The 26206-nt window shown below is 39.9% G+C and overlaps 3 protein-coding genes and 6 pseudogenes across 3 annotated transcripts; all 9 read left to right on the top strand.

Moving 5' to 3' along the window:
- Window positions 1-308: 308 nt before the first annotated feature.
- LOC124854618 lies at window positions 309-1380 on the top strand (annotated as a pseudogene).
- Window positions 1381-2011: 631 nt separating this feature from the next.
- LOC118120202 (olfactory receptor 1019-like) lies at window positions 2012-2965 on the top strand. Its single transcript, XM_035174966.2, has one exon. The coding sequence runs from the start codon at window positions 2018-2020 to the stop codon at window positions 2963-2965; it is 948 nt and encodes a 315-aa protein (XP_035030857.2). The 5' UTR covers window positions 2012-2017.
- A 3098-nt stretch (window positions 2966-6063) lies between these two features.
- LOC124854614 lies at window positions 6064-7696 on the top strand (annotated as a pseudogene).
- A 367-nt stretch (window positions 7697-8063) lies between these two features.
- On the top strand, window positions 8064-8987 carry LOC118120095 (olfactory receptor 1019-like). The gene has a single exon (XM_035174798.2). It carries the CDS (start codon window positions 8070-8072, stop codon window positions 8985-8987), a length of 918 nt encoding a protein of 305 aa, XP_035030689.2. The 5' UTR covers window positions 8064-8069.
- A 3914-nt stretch (window positions 8988-12901) lies between these two features.
- Window positions 12902-13805, top strand: LOC118120108 (annotated as a pseudogene).
- Window positions 13806-15790: 1985 nt separating this feature from the next.
- On the top strand, window positions 15791-16611 carry LOC124854613 (annotated as a pseudogene).
- A 1802-nt stretch (window positions 16612-18413) lies between these two features.
- On the top strand, window positions 18414-19765 carry LOC118120105 (annotated as a pseudogene).
- Window positions 19766-20351: 586 nt separating this feature from the next.
- On the top strand, window positions 20352-21087 carry LOC124854612 (annotated as a pseudogene).
- Window positions 21088-24973: 3886 nt separating this feature from the next.
- Window positions 24974-25909, top strand: LOC118120186 (olfactory receptor 11H6-like). Its single transcript, XM_035174945.2, has one exon. It carries the CDS (start codon window positions 24977-24979, stop codon window positions 25907-25909), a length of 933 nt encoding a protein of 310 aa, XP_035030836.2. The 5' UTR covers window positions 24974-24976.
- Window positions 25910-26206: the final 297 nt, after the last annotated feature.

Genomic DNA, 26206 nt, shown 5'->3' with positions numbered 1-26206 from the left:
CTTGGTTTTAGGTTGATTGGAGCTAAAGATTATCAAACATATTAATCGTTCTACTATATTTACAACCCTTGCAGAGGGTTCGCAGGCGAGTCTCTCTGCAGGGCTTACAACATGCTGGGCATTACAGGAGCAAGTAGGCGAAGGGCCATCAAGGTGGCCACCAAGGCAGCAGAAGTTGCATCAAGGTGACTGTGGATCAGGAGAGGTGAGCCGTGGGTTGGGAGAAGGAGTGGCTCCAGTTCGATTAAAACGCCAATTCCATCCTAGAAGCAACGGCCAAGTGTGAAGCAGACCGATGCATCCAGTCAATGACCACCATCATCGTCAGCCTAGCAGCTGAGAGGTTCGGGCTGGAGGAGAAGAGAGCAGCGAAACTCCCCTACACCATGAACAACAGAGCGAGTAAGATCCACCAGCTCAGGCAGGAGCTGAAGAGTTTGAGGCGGCGGTTCAAGGAGGCAAGGGAGGAGGAGAAGGGACCTCTCACAGAGCTGAGCAGCATCCTCCGCAAGAAGCTCACGACCTTGAGGAGGGCCGAGTGGCATAGAAGGGGGAGGAAGGAGAGGGCCAGGAAGCGAACTGCCTTTCTAGCAAAACCATTTGGTTTTACAAAACAGCTGCCCGGGTAGAAGCGCAGTGGCCAGCTCACCTGCTCCAAGGCTGAGATTGACCTCCACCTCAGAGACACCTTCAGTGATGAATCCAGGGAGCAAGATCTGGGCCACTTTAAGTCCTTGATTAATCCACCTGCACCAATTATGGACTTCGACAGGAAGGAGGGCCAGGAGGTGGTCAAGAAGGCAAGAGCAAGCTCAGCCCCAGGACCGAGTGGGGAACCTTACAAGGTATACAATAACTACCCAAGGTTACTCCTCAGGCTCTGGAGGATCCTGAAGTTGATCTGGAGGAGAGGCAAGGTAGCTCATCAGTGGAGGCATACAGACGGGGTGTGGATTCCAAAGGAGGAAGACTCGAAGAACATCGATCAGTTCAGAACCATCTCCCTGCTCAGTGTTGAGGGGAAGATATTCTTCAGCATTGTTGCCGGGCGCCTGACAGACTACATCCTGAGGAACTCCTACATTGATACCTCGGTCCAGAAAGGAGGGATCCCGAAGGTATCGGGGTGTCTGGAACACACAGGAGTGGTCACCTAGCTGATCAGGGAAGCCCGGGAAAACAAGGGGGACCTGGTGGTGTTGTGGCTGGACCTCGTCAACGCTTATTGATCCATACCCCACAAGCTGGTCGAAAAGAGGAACTAAACCGGCACCATCTACCAGGCAAGCTCAGGACCTCATTCTTGACAACTACAACAGCTTCAGTCTGAGAGTCTCTGCTGGGTCTACAACCTCAGAGTGGCACAAGCTCGAGAAGTGAATCATCACTTGATGTACCATTTCAGTGATCCTTTTCGCTTGCCATGAACATGCTGGTGAAGTCGGCTGAGGTTCAGTGCAGACAGCCCCTCACCAAATCCGGTGTCCGACAGCCCCCCACTAGGGCCTTCATGGATGACCTGACTGTGACAACAAAATCTGTCCCGGGAGAAGGTGGATCCTGAAGGGCCTTGAGGAGTTGGTCACCTGGGCTCGTATAAGCTTCAAGCCCAAATATTAATGAATCCGAAAACTCCCATTCTTGCCTTCAGCTTCATACACATATAATATCAAAATTGACAATATAAAGAAGGTTTAATTTATACTGGGCATCAAAGGTTCAGGTATGAGTTGGTGGACAAATATTTTTAAAAAATAACTTGGGGGTGAATCTCCAGGTGCTTTCAGGTATTAACTTGTTTGTTTTGTATCCAGTTGTGCTTAAACACATTAATGTTTAATGATGAAAGCTCTTCCAGTCCACTGATTGGTTGGTTTAATTCCCCAGCTCATGCACTGCAGTCTTCAGTCAAGATACTAATAACAGTGAGATGAGGGGATGAGAGTGTTATTCATGAAGGAACACTGAACAGAAAACAGACAAAATAACTATATATCATTTAAAGCTTCTACTCATAATGGATAATGTCTCTGTGATAACAATATTCTATCTTTCAGGTTTAACTGAACCAAAGAACAACAGGTTTATTCTCTTCTCTCTCACTTTACTGTGTTATTTTGTCATTTTGCTGGTAAATATAACTCTTATTGTGACCATCATCTCGGATAAAAACCTCCATGAACCAATGTATATTCTGCTGTGTGCATTTTGCATGAATGGACTTTATGGAACAACAGGTTTCTTCCCCAAGTTTCTGTGGGATCTGCTCTCTCCTGTTCATGTCATCTCTTATTCTGGATGTTTTCTTCAGGCTCAAGTTCTCTACTCGTTTGCTTGCATTGATCTCTCCATTCTTGCACTAATGGCATATGACAGATATGTGGCTATATGTCGACCACTGCAGTACCACACTATCATATCAAAGCAAAAAGTGATAAAGTTAGTGTGTTTCTCCTGGTTTACACCTTTCTGCCTAATAGGCATGAATATTTATCTAACATCAAGACTGAAGCTATGCAGCCCGTATATTGCCAGACTCTTCTGTGTGAATTGGATTATTGTTACACTTGCTTGTTTCCCAGCTGAAACTATGGTTAACAACATCATTGCATATATTTTAATAATCTTTTATTTATTTCATGGTGTATTTATAGTTTGGTCCTACATATATCTCATTAGAACATGTGTAAATTCTGTAGAAAACAGGGCAAAGTTCATGCAAACATGTGTGCCACATTTACTGTCTTTGATCACTTTTCTTTTCACTCTACTTTTTGATATTATGAATATACGATTTGGGTCAAAGAAATTACCTCAACCCTTTAAAAACTTTGTTGCAATAGAATTTCTTGTCATACCTCCACTCATGAATCCTCTCATTTATGGTTTCAAATTGACCAAAATTCGGAACAGACTTCGCGAAGTTCTTACTTTAAAAAACAAGTTAAGTCTTGGTGTACATTAAGAAAACTTAAAACCCTGTTTGTATTGCACATACTTTAAATATGCACTGCTGAACCAGCTGTTATTTTCAAGTTAGTTGCATATCTAACTTTTTATTTCCAGTTGAAATTGGTAATGATGTGTGTAGAAAATTCTTTATGCTCAAGGTTTACGGTGATGAATCCTCTGCCTGTTTTATTTACTACTATTATTAAATGATTTTGAATTACCATTTTCTGTATGTGTATTTTCATGATTCCCATTCATTTAAATATGTATTGAAATGTACTCTAGTTCTTTGTTGAGAAATGATGTGCACTTTTCAGTAAATCTGTTATAAGGTAACTGTTCTGTTCATTTTGTGGGGGGGTATTAAGATATCTTTGCACAAAAAAATGAATCATTGAAAAAAAACAGACTTGCTAAAGGAGAGAGATGAAAGTAGTCAATGTTCAACCTTTTCATTTAACACAGAGGTACCTGGTAAACATTTCTGCTGGAAACATTTTGATTGTGGCAAAAAGCAGCATTCTTGAGTATGTCCTGGCCTTCACCACGATACAGACAATTACAATAGAGTATTCAGGCCTAATATACAGTAACACAATGGCAATAAAAGATGTAACAATATCAGTTATAGACAAAAGCAAAGTTTTTACTCCCCACATTGATTATTTCCTGAGATTTAAACAGGGTGATTAAATTAAATAATCATTTAAGTGAGATGTGTTATTTCAATACAGCTTATATTGTTGCGAAGAAAAAACCATGGTGATGTTTTATATAATTCCATTTAATGATCAAATAATCAAAATAATCTGAGAAATCTGAGAAATCTGTTGAATAAAGCACATGCTGCCTCTTTGAATACCTCCTATAACCTTATACATATTCTGTATGAAGGACAGAATACATATACGGTGAAGATCAATAAGATTTATTTATAGTTTTCAAGCCGTTAGAGCCAGAATAATGTCACCATGAACATGTGTAAAACATTGTTGATCAGGAATCAAATGCGTCAACCATCACATTTAAATAAACAACACTATGTCTGACACTGAAAAGGAGGGTAGACAAAGGATAAAGCTGCATATGAAACTACAGCAACTGGGTTATCTCTGCTCTTTTGTTACAAACAGGACATTATATCAAAGCTGACTTTGTTTGTTCTCATCATATAAATAAAATAAAGTCAACATTTATAAAAGGGCTTTCAGGTACAATTTAAAATTTGATCTAAAACCCAGGAACAGACCAAAACTATTTCCCTGCAGCTTGACACTTCGGCCCCTCTGTTAAATCACATGGAATAAATCTTGGTCTTGGTCTTGGAATTGATTTAAAGGGGACATAGCATGCCCATTTTACCACAAGTTGATATGGTTCCTTGGGGTCTTAATGAAATGTCTGTAACATACTTTGGTCAAAATAACACAAGGATCATTTAAAACAGCACCCTTCTTACCCTGTATAAAACAGCCCTCCACAGAGCGACCTGTTTTGACTGCCTGTTCCTTTAAATGCTAATGAGTCAGCTCCCCATTCCCCCCTCTCCCCCCATGCTTTTAAATGATATAAATTACATATTTTATATGATATAAATTATCAAATATGCATCCCATACTTTGTATTCCCCTTGTTGTCCTGGAGTTTTAATTTTCCCAATCACATAATTAAATGTCCCCCTCTGCCCATCCACTACAAGCACACAAGCAGACAGACAGAGAGAGAAAGAGAGGGGTGGGGGGGGCTATGAAGACCATCATTTACCCCCGAACCCCGACATTCAACAGGTACAACAACAAGCGGAGAAAGCAGAATCGCGGGCTGACCAGCGGGAGAAATGCACGCCCCGGTGAACAGCCAGGCGGCTGCGCGCTGAGAACGCGCTGCGCTGCCTCGCAGCGCGCCTGTCCGGTGTAAACCCGGCGAACGAGTGGGGGCTCTGTGTGTTTGTGCCAGTGTTACAGTAGTGCTGAACACTCCGGAAGTCTTCCACACTGCTGGCTGTGTGGCGTTGACACAAATTCCAGCTCACGCATGGGAGAGCGAGCGGTCGCGCCCGAGCAACTGCTGCAGCCTCCCAGTCCCAACGATCCAGACAAATGCCACATGTGAGTGAATCGCGGGCTGACCAGCGCGGAGAAATGCTCGTCCCGTGCGAACAGCCAGGCGGCTGTGCGCTTGGGAACGGCGCTGCGCTGCCTCACAGCCTTGCTGCGTCCGGTGTAAACCCGGCATAACGAGTGTGGGGGGACGGGGGGGTGGGCCAAGGCCATGTAGGGAGACTTCCAGTGCATTGTTACGACACAAAACCCAGGAAGCTCATTCGAGTCACTCAAGCATGACGTTTCTGACTTAGAGGAACCATAACAAAACGCGCGAGTGTTTTTTTCCCAGAGTTTTTGGGTTGGTAGACATGCCAGATACCCACATTAACGTGTAGAAGCACTAACAAAGTGGAATTTGCATGCTATGTCCCCTTTAAGACTGAAGATTGGCAAACATATTAATAAGATAATATAGTTTCAACCCTTGCAGAGGGTTCGCAGGCCAGTCTCTTTGCAGGGCTTACAACATGCTGGGCATTACAGGAGCAAGTAGGCGAAGGGCCATCAAGGTGGCCACCAAGGCAGCAGAAGTTGCATTAAGGTGACTGTGGATCAGGAGAGGTGAGCCGTGGGTTGGGTAGCGCTACCTGGACGCAAGCCAGGGCTTGATCAACCCCGGTTGGGTCGGCTGGGTGAGGGTGTCTGATTGTTGAAAGACCCGAAACACCCAATGACCTCAGGTAACATCACTGACGATGTGTCCGGGTGTATCACAAGGTGATGTATTTCAAAAGCTTTTGTCTGGAACAACCAGTGACTACCAATAACAGAGTGGTGACAGCTGGAGAGACAGTGAACAGCCCGGAGAGATCACCATGGGGCATTTAGAGTTAGCAGCCCGACCTGCATCTTCAGAGAGGGAGAACCCACAGCAAGCTACAGATCAAACTACGGAAAAATACCCCCAGGGAGGCCCGAGAGGGGGGGGGATGAGCATCCCATTCGGATGGACCAAAGGACACTGACATATGGCAATGGAAATAAAACGACGAGTACAGAATGCATTTGCGGTGAGGTGTGTAAGAACCTGCATGACCTGAAGATCCATCAGGCCAGGATGAAATGCGTGCAGACGGTGCAAGTGGCACAGCGCTCAGGAATTACCCCTGGTGGAGGAGGAGCTAAGTCTGGAGTCAACCCACAGTGCCCAGAGCCTCCAGGTGTCACAAGCCCTAGATCCACACAGAGTAACAGAACATCGGCGGGTCAAGTGGACCCAAGCTAACAAGGAGAAGGAGTGGCTCCAGTTCGATCAAGACGCCGATTCCATCCTAGAAGCAACGGCCAAGTGTGAAGCAGACCGATGCATCCAGTCAATGACCACCATCATCGTCAGCCTAGCAGCTGAGAGGTTCGGGCTGGAGGAGAAGAGAGCAGCGAAACTCCCCTACGCCATGAACAACAGAGCGAGTAAGATCCACCAGCTCAGGCAGGAGCTGAAGAGTTTGAGGCGGCGGTTCAAGGAGGTAAGAGAGGAGGAGAAGGGACCTCTCACAGAGCTGAGCAGCATCCTCCGCAAGAAGCTTTCGACCCTGGAGGAGCCGAGTGGCATAGAAGGGGAGGAAGGAGAGGGCCAGGAAGCGAACTGCCTTTCTAGCAAAACCATTTGGTTTTACAAAACAGCTGCTCGGGTAGAAGCGCAGTGGCCAGCTCACCTGCTCCAAGGCTGAGATCGACCTCCACCTCAGAGATACCTTCAGTGATGAATCCAGGAGCAAGATCTGGGCCACTTTAAGTCCTTGATTAATCCACCTGCACCAATTATGGACTTCGACAGAAAGGAGCCCAGCTGGAAAGAGGTCCAGGAGGTGGTCAAGAAGGCAAGAGCAAGCTCAGCCCCAGGACCGAGTGGGGAACCTTACAAGGTATACAAGAACTACCCAAGGTTACTCCTCAGGCTCTGGAGGATCCTGAAGGTGATCTGGAGGAGAGGCAAGGTAGCTCATCAGTGGAGGCATGCAGACGGGGTGTGGATTCCAAAGGAGGAAGACTTGAAGAACATCGATCAGTTCAGAACCATCTCGCTGCTCAGTGTTGAGGGGAAGATATTCTTCAGCATTGTTGCCGGGCGCCTGACAGACTACATCCTGAGGAACTCCTACATTGATACCTCGGTCCAGAAAGGAGGGATCCCGAAGGTATCGGGGTGTCTGGAACACACAGGAGTGGTCACCTAGCTGATCAGGGAAGCCCGGGAAAACAAGGGGGACCTGGTGGTGCTGTGGCTGGACCTCGTCAACGCTTATTGATCCATACCCCACAAGCTGGTCAAAGAGGAACTAAACCGGCACCATCTACCAGGCAAGCTCAGGGACCTCATTCTTGACAACTACAACAGCTTCAGTCTGAGAGTCTCTGCTGGGTCTACAACCTCAGAGTGGCACAAGCTCGAGAAGTGTATCATCACTTGATGTACCATTTCAGTGATCCTTTTCGCGCTTGCCATGAACATGCTGGTGAAGTCGGCTGAGGTTCAGTGCAGACAGCCCCTCACCAAATCCGGTGTCCGACAGCCCCCCACTAGGGCCTTCATGGATGACCTGACTGTGACAACAAAATCTGTCCCGGGGAGAAGGTGGATCCTGAAGGGCCTTGAGGAGTTGGTCACCTGGGCTCGTATAAGCTTCAAGCCCAAATAGTAATTAATCCGAAAAACTCCCATTCTTGCCTTCAGCTTCATACACATATAATATCAAAATTGACAATATAAAGAAGGTTTAATTTATACTGGGCATCAAAGGTTCAGGTATGAGTTGCTGGACAAATCTCCAGGTGCTTTCAGGTATTACCTTGTTTATTTTGTATCCAGTTGTGCTTAAACACATTAATGTTTAATGATGAAAGCTCTTCCAGTCCACTGATTGGTTGGTTTAATTCCCCAGCTCATGCACTGCAGTCTTCAGTCAAGATACTAATAACAGTGAGATGAGGGGATGAGAGTGTTCTTCATGAAGGATCACTGAACAGAAAACAGACAAAATAACTATATATCATTTAAAGCTTCTATTCATAATGGATAATGTCTCTGTGATAACAATATTCTATCTTTCAGGTTTAAGTGAACCAAAGAACAACAGGTTTATTCTCTTCTCTCTCACTTTACTGTGTTATTGTGTAATTTTGCTGGTAAATATAACTCTTATTGTGACCATCATCTTGGATAAAAACCTCCATGAACCAATGTATATTCTGCTGTGTGCATTTTGCATGAATGGACTTTATGGATCAACAGGTTTCTTCCCCAAGTTTCTGTGGGATCTGCTCTCTCCTGTTCATGTCATCTCTTATTCTGGATGTCTTCTTCAGGCTCAAGTACTCTACTCGTTTGCCTGCATTGATCTCTCCATTCTTGCAGTAATGGCATATGACAGATATGTGGCTATATGTCGACCACTGCAGTACCACACTATCATATCAAAGCAAAGAGTGATAAAGTTAGTGTGTTTCTCCTGGTTTACACCTTTCTGCCTAATAGGCATGAATATTTATCTAACATCAAGACTGAAGCTATGCAGCCCGTATATTGCCAGACTCTTCTGTGTGAATTGGATTATTGTTACACTTGCTTGTTTCCCAGCTGAAACTATGGTTAACAACATCATTGCATATATTTTAATAATCTTTTATTTATTTCATGGTGTATTTATAGTTTGGTCCTACATATATCTCATTAGAACATGTGTAAATTCTGTAGAAAACAGGGCAAAGTTCATGCAAACATGTGTGCCACATTTATTCTCTCTGATCACTTTTGTTTTCACTCTACTTTTTGATGTTATGAATATACGATATGATTTGAAAAAATTACCTCAACCCTTCAAAAACTTTGTTGCAATAGAATTTCTTGTCATACCTCCACTCATGAATCCTCTCATTTATGGTTTCAAATTGACCAAAATTCGGAACAGACTTCGCAAGTTGTTACTTTAAAAAACAAGTTAAGTCTTGGTGTACATTAAGGAAACTTAAAACCCTGTTTGTATTGCACATACTTTAAATATGCACTGCTGAACCAGCTGTTATTTTGAAGTTAGTTGCATATCTAACTTTTTATTTTCGGTTGAAATTGGTATTGATGTGTGTAGAAAATTCTTTATGCTCAAGGTTTACGGTGATGAATCCTCTGCCTGTTTTATTTAGTACTATTATTAAATAATTTTGAATTCCCATTTTCTGTATGTGTATTTTCATGATTCCCATTCATTTAAATATATATGTAAATGTACTATAGTTCTTTGTTGAGAAATGATGTGCACTTTTCTGTAAATTTGTTATAAGGTAACTGTTCTGTTCATTTTGTGGGGGAGCATTAAGATATCTTTGCACAAAAAAATGAATCATTGAAAAAAAACAGACTTGCTAAAGGAGAGAGATGAAAGTAGTCAATGTTCAACCTTTTCATTTAACACAGAGGTACCTGGTAAACATTTCTGCTGGAAACATTTTGATTGTGGCAAAAAGCAGCATTCTTGAGTATGTCCTGGCCTTCACCACGATACAGACAATTACAATAGAGTATTCAGGCCTAATATACAGTAACACAATGGCAATAAAAGATGTAACAATATCAGTTATAGACAAAACCAAAGTTTTTACTCCCCACATTGATTATTCCCTGAGATTTAAACAGGGTGATTAAATTAAATGATCATTTAAGTGAGATGTGTTATTTCAATACAGCTTATATTGTTGCGATGAAAAAACCATGGTGATGTTTATAAAATTCCATTTAATGATCAAATAATCAAAATAATCTGAGAAATCTGAGAAATCTGTTGAATAAAGCACATGCTGCCTCTTTGAATACCTCCTATAACATTATACATATTCTGTATGAAAGACAGAATACATGTACGGTGAAGATCAATAAGATTTATTTATAGTTTTCAAGCCGTTAGAGCCAGAATAATGTCACCATGAACATGTGTAAAACATTGTTGATCAGGGAATCAAATGCGTCAACCATCACATTTAAATAAACAACACTATGTCTGACACTGAAAAGGAGGGTAGACAAAGGATAAAGCTGCATATGAAACTACAGCAACTGGGTTATCTCTGCTCTTTTGTTACAAACAGGACATTATATCAAAGCTGACTTTGTTTGTTCTCATCATATAAATAAAATAAAGTCAACATTTATAAAAGGGCTTTCAGGTACAATTTAAAATTGTATTTAAAACCCTGGAACAGACCAACACTATTTCCCTGCAGCTTGACACTTCGGCCCCTCTGTTAAATCACATGGAATAAATCTTGGTCTTGGTCTTGGAGTTGATTTAAGACTGAAGATTAATCAGATACTATATTTACAATACACACTGCTCTGCATGATTTCCAAGCTCAAATAAATATTCTCTATTTCGGTCATCGGAAAATAATTTCCTGCTTTCTTGTCCTCCCACCTTGATCACTGCAATTCTTTGGTAAGCACTCGTTCTTGGTCATTTAACTCCAACTACTAATAAATGCGATAACTCCCATTCTTGCCTTCAGCTTCATGCACATTTAATATTGTCTCTAAAGAAGAAATGGCAAAAAAAACAAAGTCTGTCTCAAATTGGGTTCAAAATTGACAATATAAAGAAGGTTTCATTCATACTGGGCATCAAAGGTTCAGGTATGAGTTGGTGGACAAATATTTAGAAAAATAACGTGGGGGTGAATCTCCAGGTGCTTTCAGGTATTACCTTGTTTATTTTGTATCCAGTGGTGCTTACAGATTGACCACTGATTGGTTGGTTTTAATTCCAATCTTGAACCAGAGATTTTTTTCACTTCTCTCTCACTTTACTGTGTTATTGTGTCAATTTGCAGGCAAATATTTATGTTATTCTCTTATCATCTTGGATAAAAATCTCCATGAACCAATGTATCTCCCGTTGTGTGCATTTTGCATGATTGAAAAAAACATTTCCTTTAACCGTTATCTGGGTGATACAGGGATCTACCTCCCCCTGGAGGCGTATAAATACAACACACTAACTAACCTCAAGTTCTGTTTACAAGACATCAAATCCTGAATGACTGCAAACTGAAATCCAAGTTTTCTTTGGAGCAGAGGAACAGACCAACATTATTTCTGCCAATCCTTGGCCCTCACGGCCTCCTCTGTTGAAGTACATGCAGAAACTTGTGTCATCAGTGTATTCATATTTAAAGATTTGCAAACAAATTGATCAGAAACTTAAATTTAGCTATACTCTACGGTGGCCCTGAGAGCTCAACGCACTGCAACTTAAGAAAACACAATTACATTACAGAAACGCAATTACATTACAGAAACGCAATTACATTACAGAAAATGACATCGGAAGTGTTTCCAGAGGACACCTAAAGGTGATGGACACGTCCGCTTGTTGTTGCTGCCGCAGTTTGAAGTTGTTAAAGTCGGTGTCCGTCGGTGATCTTGGACAATTTGTTAAACTGTAAACTTTTTTGGTTTATTTTAATAAATCATAAACTTTATTACTGCAGATGTATCCTGTTAACCCTCTGAGAGACACTGGGCTTTATACGATCTCAAATATCATGTTGTCTTTAGAGCGTCATGACTCCTCAACGGTCTGAGCTAGAGACATAACGTGTTCTCCTGTTAAACTGAATAAACAGCGCTAACAAGCAAGCCCCTGTTTGTGAGGCAATGTATTGTCCATATTGTGCAGGGGTAGGAAACCTTTACGATCAAAAGAGCAATTTTGCCCCCTCTTTCGTGCTTTGATCTCACTGTGCGTCTCTCCGAGCGAGTGAGCGGGGGCGGAGCCCCGGGGCCAGTGTGTGTGTGCGCTATTTGGGAGCACACACACACACACACACACGCCCGCTCCTGGTATTTCATGATGGCCTGATACGATGATGATTTTAAAAAATGAACGTGACGTTCACTCACGTTCATCGTGACGTTCACGTTAATTATATGAAAACTGATTCGTTAAGTTCACCGTTTGCGAAAAATATGCACAACACTTTACAGGGAGCCACTGCAGGGGGGCTGAAGAGCCGCATTCGGCTCCAGAGCCGCGGGTTGCCGACCCCTGTGTGGAACCGTATTTGTTTGATGTATTGGACATTTTTGTGTCTCCTGTGGCAGCAGTGTCCATCACTTTTAACTGTCCTCTGGAAACACTTCCGTTGTCGTTTTCTGTAATGTAATTTCGTTTCTGTAATGTAATTGTGTTTTCTTAAGTTGCAGTGCGTTAAGCTCTCAGGGCCACTGTAATACTCAGCTCTGTTTCATTTTACAAAAATAACACAATTTCTCTCTATATATCTGAGGTCACAACCAACAACAAGGACAAAGTGGGGAAGGCCACACATGAGATTAACCTGAAAATAAGTTTATTTAAAAAAGGTTGGGTTCAAGTCTCAAAGGTATAATTTAGATTTGTATAACACCAGTGGCAAAACATAAGGAAAGTAAGGTATCCATGCTTTAGGCTTAACTATCCAATAGGATGTGAACACCTACATGTAACATAGAGAGTGACAGCAATTCTAGCCAATCATGGATGTGCTGTTGGAATGGGTGACGCAAGTAGAGGGAGATAAATTGTGATGCTGTGGGAGACATCTTCAGACTAGGGGGGGTGACAATTGCTCATGTTACTCTGTTTGTATATTGTTTCACCTTCTGGTCTCCTTGATGCATCAAGTCTGCATTAAACTCTTCTGAGGATCAGCTGCTGCCTAAATTCTCCTTTCACCAGCTTCCAGAAAACTTCCATCACAGTGCACTGCTGCCTTCAGACAAATTCTAATAACAATGAGATAAGGGGACAGAACCTGTGTTAATTACGCAGGTATACTACCTGAGGATAAAAATTAATATTGCACTTCTACTCATGATGGATAATGTATCTGTGATAACAATATTCTATCTTTCAGGTTTAAGTGAAACAATGAACTACAGGTTTATTCTCTTCTCTCTCACTTTACTGTGTTATTGTGTCATTTTGCTGGTAAATATAACTCTTATTGTGACCATCATCTTGGATAAAACTCCATGAACCAATGTATATTCTGCTGTGTGCATTTTGCATGAATGGGACTTTATAAACAACAGGTTTCTTCCCCAAGTTTCTGTGGGATCTGCCTTCCTGTTCATGTCAACTCTTACCCCCGGGATGTCTTGTTCAGGTTCATGTACTGGGTACCATTTGTAGGCAGTGATCTCTCCAGTCTTGCAGTTATGGCATATGACAGATATGTGGCTATATGTCGACTCACTGCAGTATCACACTATCATGTCAAAGCAAAGACTCATAAAGTTAGTGTGTTTCTCCTGGTTTTACACCTTCTGCCTTATAGGTGCGAATATTTGTCTAACATCAAGACTGAAGCTATGCAGCCCGTATATTGCCAGACTCTTCTGTGTGAATTGGCTCATTGTTGCACTTGCTTGTTTCCAGCTGAAACTATGGTTAACAACATAGCTGCATATATTACAATACTTTTTATGTATTTCATATGGTGTATTTATAGTTTGTCCTACATATATCTCATTAGAACATGTGTAAATTTACAGAAAACAGGGCAAGTTCATGCAAACATGTGCCACATTTATTCTCTTTGATTACTTTATTTTCACAATACTTTTGATCTTATGAATATACGATTTGGTTCAAAGAAATTACCTCAACTCCTTTAAAACTTTATTGCAATAGAATTTCTTGTCATACTCCACTCATGAATCCTCTCATTTATGGTTTCAGCCCTGACCAAAATTCGAACAGAATCGTGTCTTACTAAAACAAGTTAAGTCTTTGGTGTACATTATAAAACTTAAAACTCCTGTTTGCATTGTACATACTTTAAATATGCACTACTGAACCAGCTGTTATTTTGAAGTTAGTTGCATTATCTAACCTTTATTTTCGGTTGAAATTGTTATTGATGTGTGTGTAGAAAATTTTTATACTCAAGGCTTAAGGTGATGAACTTGCCTGTTTTATTTAGTATTATTATTATATCATTTTGAATTACCATTTTCTGTTTGTGTATTTTCATGATTCCCTATTCATTCAAATATGTATTTAAATGTACTCTAGTTCTTTGTTGAGAAATGATGTGCACTTTCTAGTAAATTTGTTATAAGGTAACTGTTCTTGTTCATTTGTGGGGGGTATTAAGATATCTTTCCACAAAAATATATCATTGAGAAAGTAAGACTTGCTAAAGGAGAGAGAGATGAAAGTAATCAATGTTCAACCTTTTCATTTAACACAGAGGTACCTGGTAAACATTTGCTGGAAACATTTTGATTGTGGCAAAAAGCAGCATTCTTGAGTATGTCCTGGCCTTCACCACGACAGACACACTACAATAGAGTATTCAGGCCTAATATACAGTAACACAATGGCAATAAAGCTGTAAATAATATCAGTTATAGACAAAGCAAAGTTTTTACTCACATTGATTGATTATTTCTGAGATTTAAACAGGGTGATTAAATTAAATACTCATTTAAGTGAGATGTGTTATTTCAATACAGCTTATATTGTTGCGAAGAAAAAACCATGGTGTGATGTTTTATATAATTCCATTTAATGATCAAATAATCAAAAATAATCTGAGAAATCTGAGAAATCTGTTGAATAAAGTACATACATTTCTTTGAATACTTCCTATAACCTTATACATATTCTCTGTATGAAGGACAGAATACATATACGGTGAAGATCAATAAGATTTATTTATAGTTTTCAAGCCGTTAGAGCCAGAATAATGTCACCATGAACATGTAAACATTGTTGATCAGGAAATCAAATGCGTCAACCATCACATTTAAATAAACAACACTATGTCTGACACTGGAAAAGGAGGTAGACAAAGGATAAAGTTTTACATGAAACTACAGCAACTGGGTTCTGCTCTTTTGTTACTAACAGTAGGACATTATATCAAAGCTGACTTTGTTTGTTCTCATCATATAAATAAAATAAAGTCAACATTTATAAAAGGGCTTTCAGGCACAATTTCCAATTGTATTTAAACTCCAGGAACAGACCAACACTATTTCGCAGCTTGACAATTTGGCCCTCTGTTAAATCACATGGAATAAATCTTGGTCTTGGTTTTGGAGTTGATTTGGAAACTGTAGATTGGCAAACATATTAATCAGATACTATATTTGTAATACACACTGCCTATAATTTCCAAGCCTAAATAAATTTCTCTCTATTTCTCGTCATCGGGAAAGAATTTCCGTTTTCATATATCCTCCACCTTGATCACTGCAATTCTTTGGTAAGCACTCGTTCTGGTCATTTACCCAACTACTAATAAATGCGATAACTCCCATTCTTGCTCTCTTCAGCTTCATGCACATTTAACATTGTCTCTCTAAAGAAGAAATGGCAAAAATATAAATGTCTGTCTCAAGTTGGGTTCAAAATTACTGTCATCAGGAAGGTTTAATTTATACTGGGCATCAAAGGTTCAGGTATGAGTTGGTGGACAAATATAAAAAAAAATAAAGTGGTGGTGAATCTCCAGGTGCTTTCAGGTATTACCTGTTTATTTTGTATCCAGTTGTGTGTAAACACATTATTGTTTAATGATGAAAGCTCTTCCAGTCCACTGATTGGTTGGTTTAATTCCCCAGCTCATGCACTGCAGTCTTTAGTCAAGATACTAATAACAGTGAGATCAGGGGATGAGAGTGTTATTCATGAAGGAAAACTGAACAGAAAACAGACAAAATAACTATATATCATTTAAAGCTTCTACTCATAATGGATAATGTCTCTGTGATAACAATATTCTATCTTTCAGGTTTAAGTGAAACAATGAACTACAGGTCTGTTCTCTTCTCTCTCACTTTACTGTGTTATTGTGTCATTTTGCTGGTAAATATAACCTTATTGTGACCATCATCTTGGATAAAAACCTCCATGAACCAATGTATATTCTACAGGCATTTTGCACAATGGACTTTATGGAACAACAGGTTTTTCTTCCCAAGTTTCTGTGGGATCTGCCTTCCTGTTCATGTCAATCCTTATTCTGATGTCTTATTCAGGTTCATGTACTGGGTACTCATTTGCAGGCAGTGACCTCTCTTTTCTCTTGCAGTAATGGCATATGACAGATATGTGGTTATGCTGCCCACCACTGCATCACTCTATCATGTCAAAGCAAAGACTCATAAAGTTAGTGTGTTTCTCCTGCTTTACACCTTTCTGCATCATGGCCATAAATATTTGTCTAACATCAAGACTGAAGTTATGTAGCCCGTATATTGCCAGTCTCTTCTGTGTGAATTGGATTATTGTTACACTTGCTTGTTTCCCAGCTGAAACTATGGTTAACAACATATTTGCATACATTACAATAATCGTGTATGTATCTCATGGGGTATTTATAGTTTGGTCCTACGTAAAACTCATTAGAACATGTGTAAATTCTGTAGAAAACAGGGCAAAGTTCATGCAAACATGTGTGTACAGCATTTACTGTCTTTGATCACTTTTGTTTTCACCATACTTTTGATCTTATGAATATACGATTTGGTTCAAAGAAATTACTCAACCCTTTAAAACTTTGTTGCAGCTGAATTTCTTGTCATACTCTCCACTCATGAATCCTCTCTCATTATGGTTTCAAATTGGACTAAATTGAACAGACTTCGCAAGTTTTTACTTTAAAAACAAGTTAAGTCTTGGTGTACATTAAGGAAACTTAAAACCATGTTTGTATTGCACATTACTTTAAATATGCACTGCTGAACTAGTTGTTGTTATTTTGAAGTTAGATGCATATCTAACTTTATTTTCAGTTGAAATTGGTTTTGATGTGTGTAGGAAAATTCTTATGTCTTTAAGGTTTACGGTGATGAATCCTCTGCCTGTTTTATTTTAGTACTATTATTAAATCATTTTGTATAATCATTTTCTGTATGTATATTGACATGATTCCATTCATTTAAATATGTATTTAAATGTACTCTAGTTCTTTTGTTGAGAAAATGATAAAATTTTTCTGTAAACTTGTTATAAGGTAACTGTTCTGTTCATTTTGTGGGGGTATTAAGATATCTTTGCACAAAAAATGAATCATTGAAAAACACTTATAAAGGAGAGAGATGAAAGTAGTCAATGTTCAACCTTTTCATTTAACACAGAGGTACTCTGGTAAACATTTCTGCTGAAACATTTTGATTGTGGCAAAAAGCAGCATTCTGAGTATGTCCTGGCCTTCACCACGATACAGACAATTACAATAGAGTATTCAGGCCTAATATACAGTAACACAATGGCAATAAAAGATGTAACAATATCAGTTACAGACAAAAACCAAAGTTTTTACTCCTCATTGATTATTCCCTGAGATTTAAACAGGGTGATTAAAATAAATGATCATTTGAAAGCCAGATAAAGTGAGATGTGTTATTTCATTGCAGCTTATATTCACTGTTCACTGTCCTATTCTCCCAAGTTGCTGTGATTGTTGCTATGGGAAACCATGGTGATGTTTATATAATTCCATTTGAATGATCTTAATTATCTGAATAATCTGAGAAATCTCTTGAATAAAGCACATGCTGCCCTCTTTGAATACTCCTATAACTCATACATATTCTGTGGTGGTATGAAAGACAGAATACATGTATGTGAAGATCAATAAGCTTTTTATTTATACTGTTCAAGCCGATAGAGCCAGAATAATGTCATCAATAACATGTGTAAAACATTGTTGATCAGGGAAATCAAATGCTCACTCATTACATTTTACATAAATAAAGGACTATGGGGCGATAATCTCTGTTATTAAAGCTAACATCTGTCTGACACTGAAAAGGAGGGTAGACAAAGGATAAAGATGCATATGAAAGTACAGCAACTGGGTTATCTCTGCTCTTTTGTTACTAACAGGACATTATATCAAAGCTGACATTGTTTGTTCTCAGCATATGAAAAAAATAAAATGAACTTAGATGTTACTGAAAAAAAAGAAAACTATATGAAGGGGCTTTCAGGTACAATTTAAAATTGTATTTAAAACCCAGGAACAGACCAACACTATTTCCCTGCAGCTTGACACTTTGGCCCCTCTGTTAAATCACATGGAATAAATCTTGGTCTTGGTTTTGGAGTTGATTTAAGACTAAAGATTGTCAAACATATTAATCAGATACTATATTTACAACCCTTGCAGAGGGTTCGCAGGCGAGTCTCTCTGCAGGGCTTACAACATGCTGGGCATTACAGGAGCAAGTAGGCGAAGGGCTATCAAGGTGGGCCGCTGCTACCAAGGCAGCAGAAGTTGCATCAAGGTGTGACTGTGGATCAGGAGGTGAGCCGGGTTGGGAGAAGGAGGGCTCCAGTTCGATTAAACGCCAATTCCATCCTAGAAGTAATGGCCGGGCGTGAAGCAGACCGATGCATCCAGTCAATGACCACTATCGTCGCCAGCCTAGCAGCTGAGGTTCGGGCTGGAGGAGAAGAGAGCAGCAAACTCCTACACCATGAACAACAGAGCGAGTAAGATCCACCAGCTCAGGCAGGAGCTGAAGAGTTTGAGGCGCGGTTCAAGGAGGCAAGGGAGGAGAAGGACCTTCACAGAGCTGAGCAGCATCCTCCGCAAGAAGCTCACGACCTTGAGGAGGCCGAGTGGCATAGAAGGGGGAGGAAGGAGGGCCAGAAGCGAACTGCCTTCTAGCAAAACCATTTGGTTTTACAAAACAGTTGCCCGGGTAGAAGCGCAGGCTAAAGCCCACTGCTCCAAGGCTGAGATTGACCTCCACCTCAGAGACACCTTCAGTGATGAATCCAGGGAGCAAGATCTGGGCCAATTTTTAAGTCCTTGATTAATCCACCTGCACCACCATGGACTTTGACAGGGAAGGAGCCCAGCGCTGAAAGAGGCCCAGGAGGTGGTCAAGAAGGCAAGAGCAAGCTCAGCCCCAGGACCGAGAGTGGGGAACCTTACAAGGTATACAATAACTACCTAGTTACTCCTCAGGCTCTGAGGATCCTGGTTGATCTGGAGGAGAGGCAAGGTAGCTCATCAGTGAGATACAGACGGGGTAAAAGGGATTCCAAAGGAGGAAGACTAAGAACATCGATCAGTTCAGAACCATCTCCCCTGCTCAGTGTTGAGGGGAAGATATTCTTCAGCATTGTTGCCGGGCTGCCTGCTGACAGACTACATCCTGAGGAACTCCTACATTGATACCTCGGTCCAGAAAGGAGGGATCCCTGGCTACCGGGTGTCTGGAACACAGGAGTGGTCACCCAGCTGATCAGGGAAGCCCGGGAAAACAAGGGGGACAACTGGTGGTGCTGTGGCTGGACCGGGACTCGTCAACGCCATTGATCCATACCCCACAAGCTGGCTCTAAGAGGAACTAAACCGGCACCATCTACCAGGCAAGCTTCAGGGACCTCATTCTTGACTACTACAACAGCTTCAGTCTGAGAGAGTCTCTGCTGGGTCTACAACCTCAGAGTGGCACAAGCTCGAGAAGGGAATCATCACTTGATGTACCATTTCAGTGATTCTTTTCGCGCCGCCATGAACATGCTGGTGAAGTCGGCTGGAGGTTCAGTGCAGACAGCCCTCACCAAATCCGGTGTCCGACAGCTCTGACTCAGGGCCTTCATGATGACTCTGATCAGACAAATAAAATCTGTCCCAGGAGAAGGTGGATCCTGAAGGGCCTTGAGGGAGTTGGTCACCTGGCTCGTAGGCGTTTCAAGCCCAACTAGTAATGAACTGAAAACTCCCATTCTGCCTTCAGCTTCATACACATATAATATCAAAATTGACAATATAAAGAAGGTTTAATTTATACTGGGCATCAAAGGTTCAGGTATGAGTTGGTGGACAAATATTTTTAAAAATAACTTGGGGGTGAATCTCCAGGTGCTTTCAGGCATTAACTTGTTTGTTTTGTATCCAGTTGTGCTTAAACACATTCTTGTTTAATGATGAAAGCCTTTCCAGTCCACTGGATTGGTTGGTTTAATTCCCCAGCTCATGCACTGCAGTCTTCAGTCAAGATACTAATACGAGATGAGGGGATGAGAGTGTTATTCATGAAGGAAAACTGAACAGAAAACAGACAAAATAACTATATATCATTTAAAGCTGACCATAATGGATAATGTCTCTGTGATAACAATATTCTATCTTTCAGGTTTAAGTGAACCAAAGAACAACAGTTATTCTCTTTCTCTCACTTTACTGTGTTATTGTGTAATTTTGCTGGTAAATATAACTCTTATTAGACTATCATCTTGGATAAAACCTCCATGAACCAATGTATATTCTGCTGTGTGCATTTTGGTACGAATGGACTTTGATCAACAGGTTTCTTCCCAAGTTTCTGGGGATCTGCTCTTCCTGTTCATGTCATCTCATTCTGATGTCTTCTTCAGGCTCAAGTATTTCTACTGCTTGCCTGCATTGATCTCTCCATTCTTGCAGTAATGGCATATGACAGATATGTGGCTATATGTCGACCACCGTGTACCACACACTACTGTCAAAGCAAAGAGTGATAAAGTTAGTGTGTTTCTCCTGGTTTACACCTTCTGCCTAATAGGTATGAATATTTATCTAACATCAAGACTGAAGCTATGCAGCCCGTATATTGCCAGACTCTTCTGTGTGAATTGGATTATTGTTACACTTGCTTGTTTCCCAGCTGTTCAGTGGTTAACAACATCATTGCATATATTTTAATAACTTTATTTATTTCATGGTGTATTTATAGTTTGGTCCTACATATATCTCATTAGAACATGTGTAAATTCTTGTAGAAAACAGGGCAAAGTTCATGCAAACATGTGTGCCATGTATTTATTCTCTCTGATCACTTTGTTTTCACTCTACTTTTGATGTTATGAATATGTCATATGATTTGAAAATTACCTCAACCTTCAAAAAACTTTGTTGCAGTAGAATTTCTTGTCATACCTCCACTCATGAATCCCCTCTCATTTATGGTTTCAAATTGACCAAAATTCGAACAGACTTCGTGATATTGTTACTTAAAAACAAGGTCTTGTACATTAAGGAAACTTAAAACCCTGTTTGTATTGCACATACTTTAAATATGCACTGCTGAACTAGCTGTTGTTTTGAAGTTAGGTACATATCTAACTTTATTTCGGTTGAAATTGGTATTGATGTGTGTAGAAAATTCTTTATGCTCAAGGTTTACGGTGATGAATCCTCTGCCTGTTTTATTTAGTACTATTATTAAATAATTTTGAATTACCATTTTCTGTATGTGTATTTTCATGATTCCCATTCATTTAAATATATATGTAAATGTACTAAATTGTTGAGAAATGATGTGCACATTTCAGTAAATTTGTTATAAGGTAACTGTTCTGTTCATTTTGTGGGGGGTATTAAGATATCTTTGCACAAAAAAATAAAATCATTGAGAAAAAACAGACTTAAGTTAAAGGAGAGATGGTGTTAGTCAGTCGTCTAACTTTTCTAATGAATGTTTTCAGAGGTACCTGGTAAACATTTCTGCTGGAAACATTGTGATTAGGCAAAAAGCAGCCTTTCTTGAGTATGTCCCCACTTTCAATTGTTAATGATACAGACAATTACAATAGAGTATTCAGGCCTAATATACAGTAACACAATGGCAATAAAAGATGTAACAATATCAATATAGACAAAACCAAAGTTTTTACTCCCCACATTGATTATTCCCCATTTAAACAGGGTGATTAAATTAGTCATCATTTAAGTGAGATGTTATTTCAATACAGCTTATATTGTTGCGATGAAAAACCATGGTGATGTTTATAAAATTCCATTTAATGATCAAATAATCAAAATAATCTGAGAAATTGAGAAATCACGCTGAATAAAGTACATGCTGCCTTCTTTGAATACCTCTCCTATAACCTTATACATATTCTGTATGAAAGTGAATACATGTACGGTGAAGATCAATAAGATTTATTTATAGTTTTGTCAAGTAGAGCCAGAATAATGTCACCATGAACATGTGTAAAACATTGGTTGATCAGGAATCAAATGCGTCAACCATCACATTTAAATAAAAACAACACTATGTCTGACACCGAGTAAAGGAGGGCAGACAAAGATAAAGCTGCATATGAAACTACAGTAATCAAGTTATCTCTGCTCTTGTTACAAACAGGACATTATATCAAAGCTGACTCTTGTTTGTTCTCATCATATAAATAAAATAAAGTCAACATTTATAAAAGGCTTTCAGGTACAATTTAAAATTGTATTTAAACCCTGGAACAGACTGGGCCAACACTATTTCCTGCAGCTTGACACTCGGCCCTTGTTAAATCAACATGGAATAAATCTTGGTCTTGGTCTTGGAGAAGTTGATTTAAGACTGAAGATTAATCAGATACTATATTTACAATACACACTGCTCTGCATGATTTCCAAGCTCAAATAAATATTCTCTATTTCGGTCATCGGAAAATAATTTCCTGCTTTCTTGTCCTCCCACCTTGATCACTGCAATTCTTTGGTAAGCACTCGTTCTTGGTCATTTAACTCCAACTACTAATAAATGCGATAACTCCCATTCTTGCCTTCAGCTTCATGCACATTTAATATTGTCTCTAAAGAAGAAATGGCAAAAAAAACAAAGTCTGTCTCAAATTGGGTTCAAAATTGACAATATAAAGAAGGTTTCATTCATACTGGGCATCAAAGGTTCAGGTATGAGTTGGTGGACAAATATTTAGAAAAATAACGTGGGGTGAATCTCCAGGTGCTTTCAGGTATTACCTTGTTTATTTTGTATCCAGTGGTGCTTACAGATTGACCACTGATTGGTTGGTTTTAATTCCAATCTTGAACCAGAGATTTTTCACTTCTCTCTCACTTTACTGTGTTATTGTGTCAATTTGCAGGCAGATATTTATGTTATTCTCTTATCATCTTGGATAAAAATCTCCATGAACCAATGTATCTCCCGTTGTGTGCATTTTGCATGATTGAAAAAAACATTTCCTTTAACCGTTATCTGGGTGATACAGGGATCTACCTCCCCCTGGAGGCGTATAAATACAACACACTAACTAACCTCAAGTTCTGTTTACGAGACATCAAATCCTGAATGACTGCAAACTGAAATCCAAGTTGTCTTTGGAGCAGAGGAACAGACCAACATTATTTCTGCCAATCCTTGGCCCTCACGGCCTCCTCTGTTGAAGTACATGCAGAAACTTGTGTCATCAGTGTATTCATATTTAAAGATTTGCAAACAAATTGATCAGAAACTTAAGTTTAGCTATACTCTACAGTGGCCCTGAGAGCTCAACGCACTGCAACTTAAGAAAACACAATTACATTACAGAAACGCAATTACATTAGAGAAACGCAATTACATGACAGAAACTAAATTACATTTCAGAAAATGACATCGGAAGTGTTTCCAGAGGACACCTAAAGGTGATGGACACGTCCGCTTGTTGTTGCTGCCGCAGTTTGAAGTTGTTGAAGTCGGTGTCCATCGGTGATCTTGGACAATTTCTTAAACTGTAAACTTTTTTGGTTTATTTTAATAAATCATAAACTTTATTACTGCAGATGTATCCTGTTAACCCTCTGAGAGACACTGGGCTTTATACGATCTCAAATATCATGTTGTCTTTAGAGCGTCATGACTCCTCAACGGTCTGAGCTAGAGACATAACGTGTTCTCCTGTTAAACTGAATAAACAGCGCTAACAAGCAAGCCCCTGTTTGTGAGGCAATGTATTGTCCATATTGTGCAGGGGTAGGAAACCTTTACTATCAAAAGAGCAATTTTGCCCCCTCTTTCGTGCTTTGATCTCACTGTGCGTCTCTCCGAGCGAGTGAGCGGGGGCGGAGCCCCGGGGCCAGTGTGTGTGTGCGCTATTTGGGAGCACACACACACACACACATGCACACACACGCATACACACACACACGCCCGCTCCTGGTATTTCATGATGGCCTGATACGATGATGATTTTAAAAAATGAACGTGACGTTCACGTTAATTATATGAAAACTGATTCGTTAAGTTCACTGTTCGCGAAAAATATGCACAACACTTTACAGGGAGCCACTGCAGGGGGGCTGAAGAGCCGCATTCGGCTCCAGAGCCGCGGGTTGCCGACCCCTGTGTGGAACCGTATTTGTTTGATGTATTGGACGTTTTTTGTGTCTCCTGTGGCAGCAGTGTCCATCACTTTTAACTGTCCTCTGGAAACACTTCCGTTGTCGTTTTCTGTAATGTAATTTAGTTTCTGTAATGTAATTGTGTTTTCTTAAGTTGCAGTGCGTTAAGCTCTCAGGGCCACCGTAATACTCAGCTCTGTTTAATTTTCCAAAAAGAAAACAATTTCTCTCTATATATCTGAGGTCACAACCAACAACAAGGACAAAGTGGGGAAGGCCACACATGAGATTAACCTGAAAATAAGTTTATTTAAAAAAGGTTGGGTTCAAGTCTCAAAGGTATAATTTAGATTTGTATAACACCAGTGGCAAAACATAAGGAAAGTAAGGTATCCATGCTTTAGGCTTAACTATCCAATAGGATGTGAACACCTACATGTAACATAGAGAGTGACAGCAATTCTAGCCATTCATGGATGTGCTGTTGGAATGGGTGACGCAAGTAGAGGGAGATAAATTGTGATGCTGTGGGAGACATCTTCAGACTAGGGGGGGTGACAATTGCTCATGTTACTCTGTTTGTATATTGTTTCACCTTCTGGTCTCCTTGATGCATCAAGTCTGCATTAAACTCTTCTGAGGATCAGCTGCTGCCTGAGTTCTCCTTTCACCAGCTTCCAGAAAACTTCCGTCACAGTGCACTGCTGCCTTCAGACAAATTCTAATAACAATGAGATAAGGGGACAGAAGCTGTGTTAATTATGCAGGTATACTACCTGAGGATAAAAATTAATATTGCACTTCTACTCATGATGGATAATGTCTCTGTGATAACAATATTCTATCTTTCAGGTTTAAGTGAAACAATGAACTACAGGTCTGTTCTCTTCTCTCTCACTTTACTGTGTTATTGTGTCATTTTGCTGGTAAATATAACTCTTATTGTGACCATCATCTTGGATAAAAACCTCCATGAACCAATGTATATTCTGCTGTGTGTATTTTGCATGAATGGACTTTATGGAACAACAGGTTTCTTCCCCAAGTTTCTGTGGGATCTGCTCTCTCCTGTTCATGTCATCTCTTATTCTGGATGTCTTGTTCAGGTTCATGTACTCTACTCGTTTGCTTGCATTGATCTCTCCATTCTTGCACTAATGGCATATGACAGATATGTGGCTATATGTCGACCACTGCAGTATCACACTATCATGTCAAAGCAAAGACTCATAAAGTTAGTGTGTTTCTTCTGGTTTACACCTTTCTGCCTTATAGGTGCAAATATTTGTCTAATATCAAGACTGAAGTTATGCAGCCCGTATATTGCCAGACTCTTCTGTGTGAATTGGCTCATTGTTACACTTGCTTGTTTCCCAGCTGAAACTATGGTTAACAACATAGCTGCCTATATTACAATACTCATTTATGTATCTCATGGTGTATTTATAGTTTGGTCCTACGTATATCTAATTAGAACATGTGTAAATTCTACAGAAAACAGGGCAAAGTTCATGCAAACATGTGTGCCACATTTATTCTCTTTGATCACTTTTCTTTTCACAATACTTTTTGATGTTATGAATTTACGATTTGGTTTGAAAAAATTACCTCAACACTTTAAAAACTTTGTTGCAATTGAATTTCTTGTCATACCTCCACTCATGAATCCTCTCATTTATGGTTTCAAATTGACCAAAATTCGGAACAGACTTCGCGAAATTGTTACTTTAAAAACAAGTTAAGTCTTGGTGTACATTAAGAAAACTTAAAACCATGTTTGTATTGCACATACTTTAAATATGCACTGCTGAACCAGCTGTTATTTTGAAGTTAGTTGCATATCTAACTTTGTATTTTCAGTTGAAATTGGTATTGATGTGTGTAGAAAATTCTTTATGCTCAACGTTTACGGTGATGAATCCTCTGCCTGTTTTATTTTGTACTATTATTAAATCATTTTGAATAACCATTTTCTGTATGTGTATTAACATGATTCCCATTCATTTAAATATGTATTTAAATGTATTCTAGTTCTTTGT

This window comes from Hippoglossus stenolepis, chromosome 13 (genome assembly GCF_022539355.2).
Source record: "Hippoglossus stenolepis isolate QCI-W04-F060 chromosome 13, HSTE1.2, whole genome shotgun sequence".
NCBI lineage: Eukaryota > Metazoa > Chordata > Actinopteri > Pleuronectiformes > Pleuronectidae > Hippoglossus > Hippoglossus stenolepis.
The sequence above is the reverse complement of the archived record's forward strand: the minus strand, read 5'-3'. Positions and strand labels throughout refer to the sequence as shown.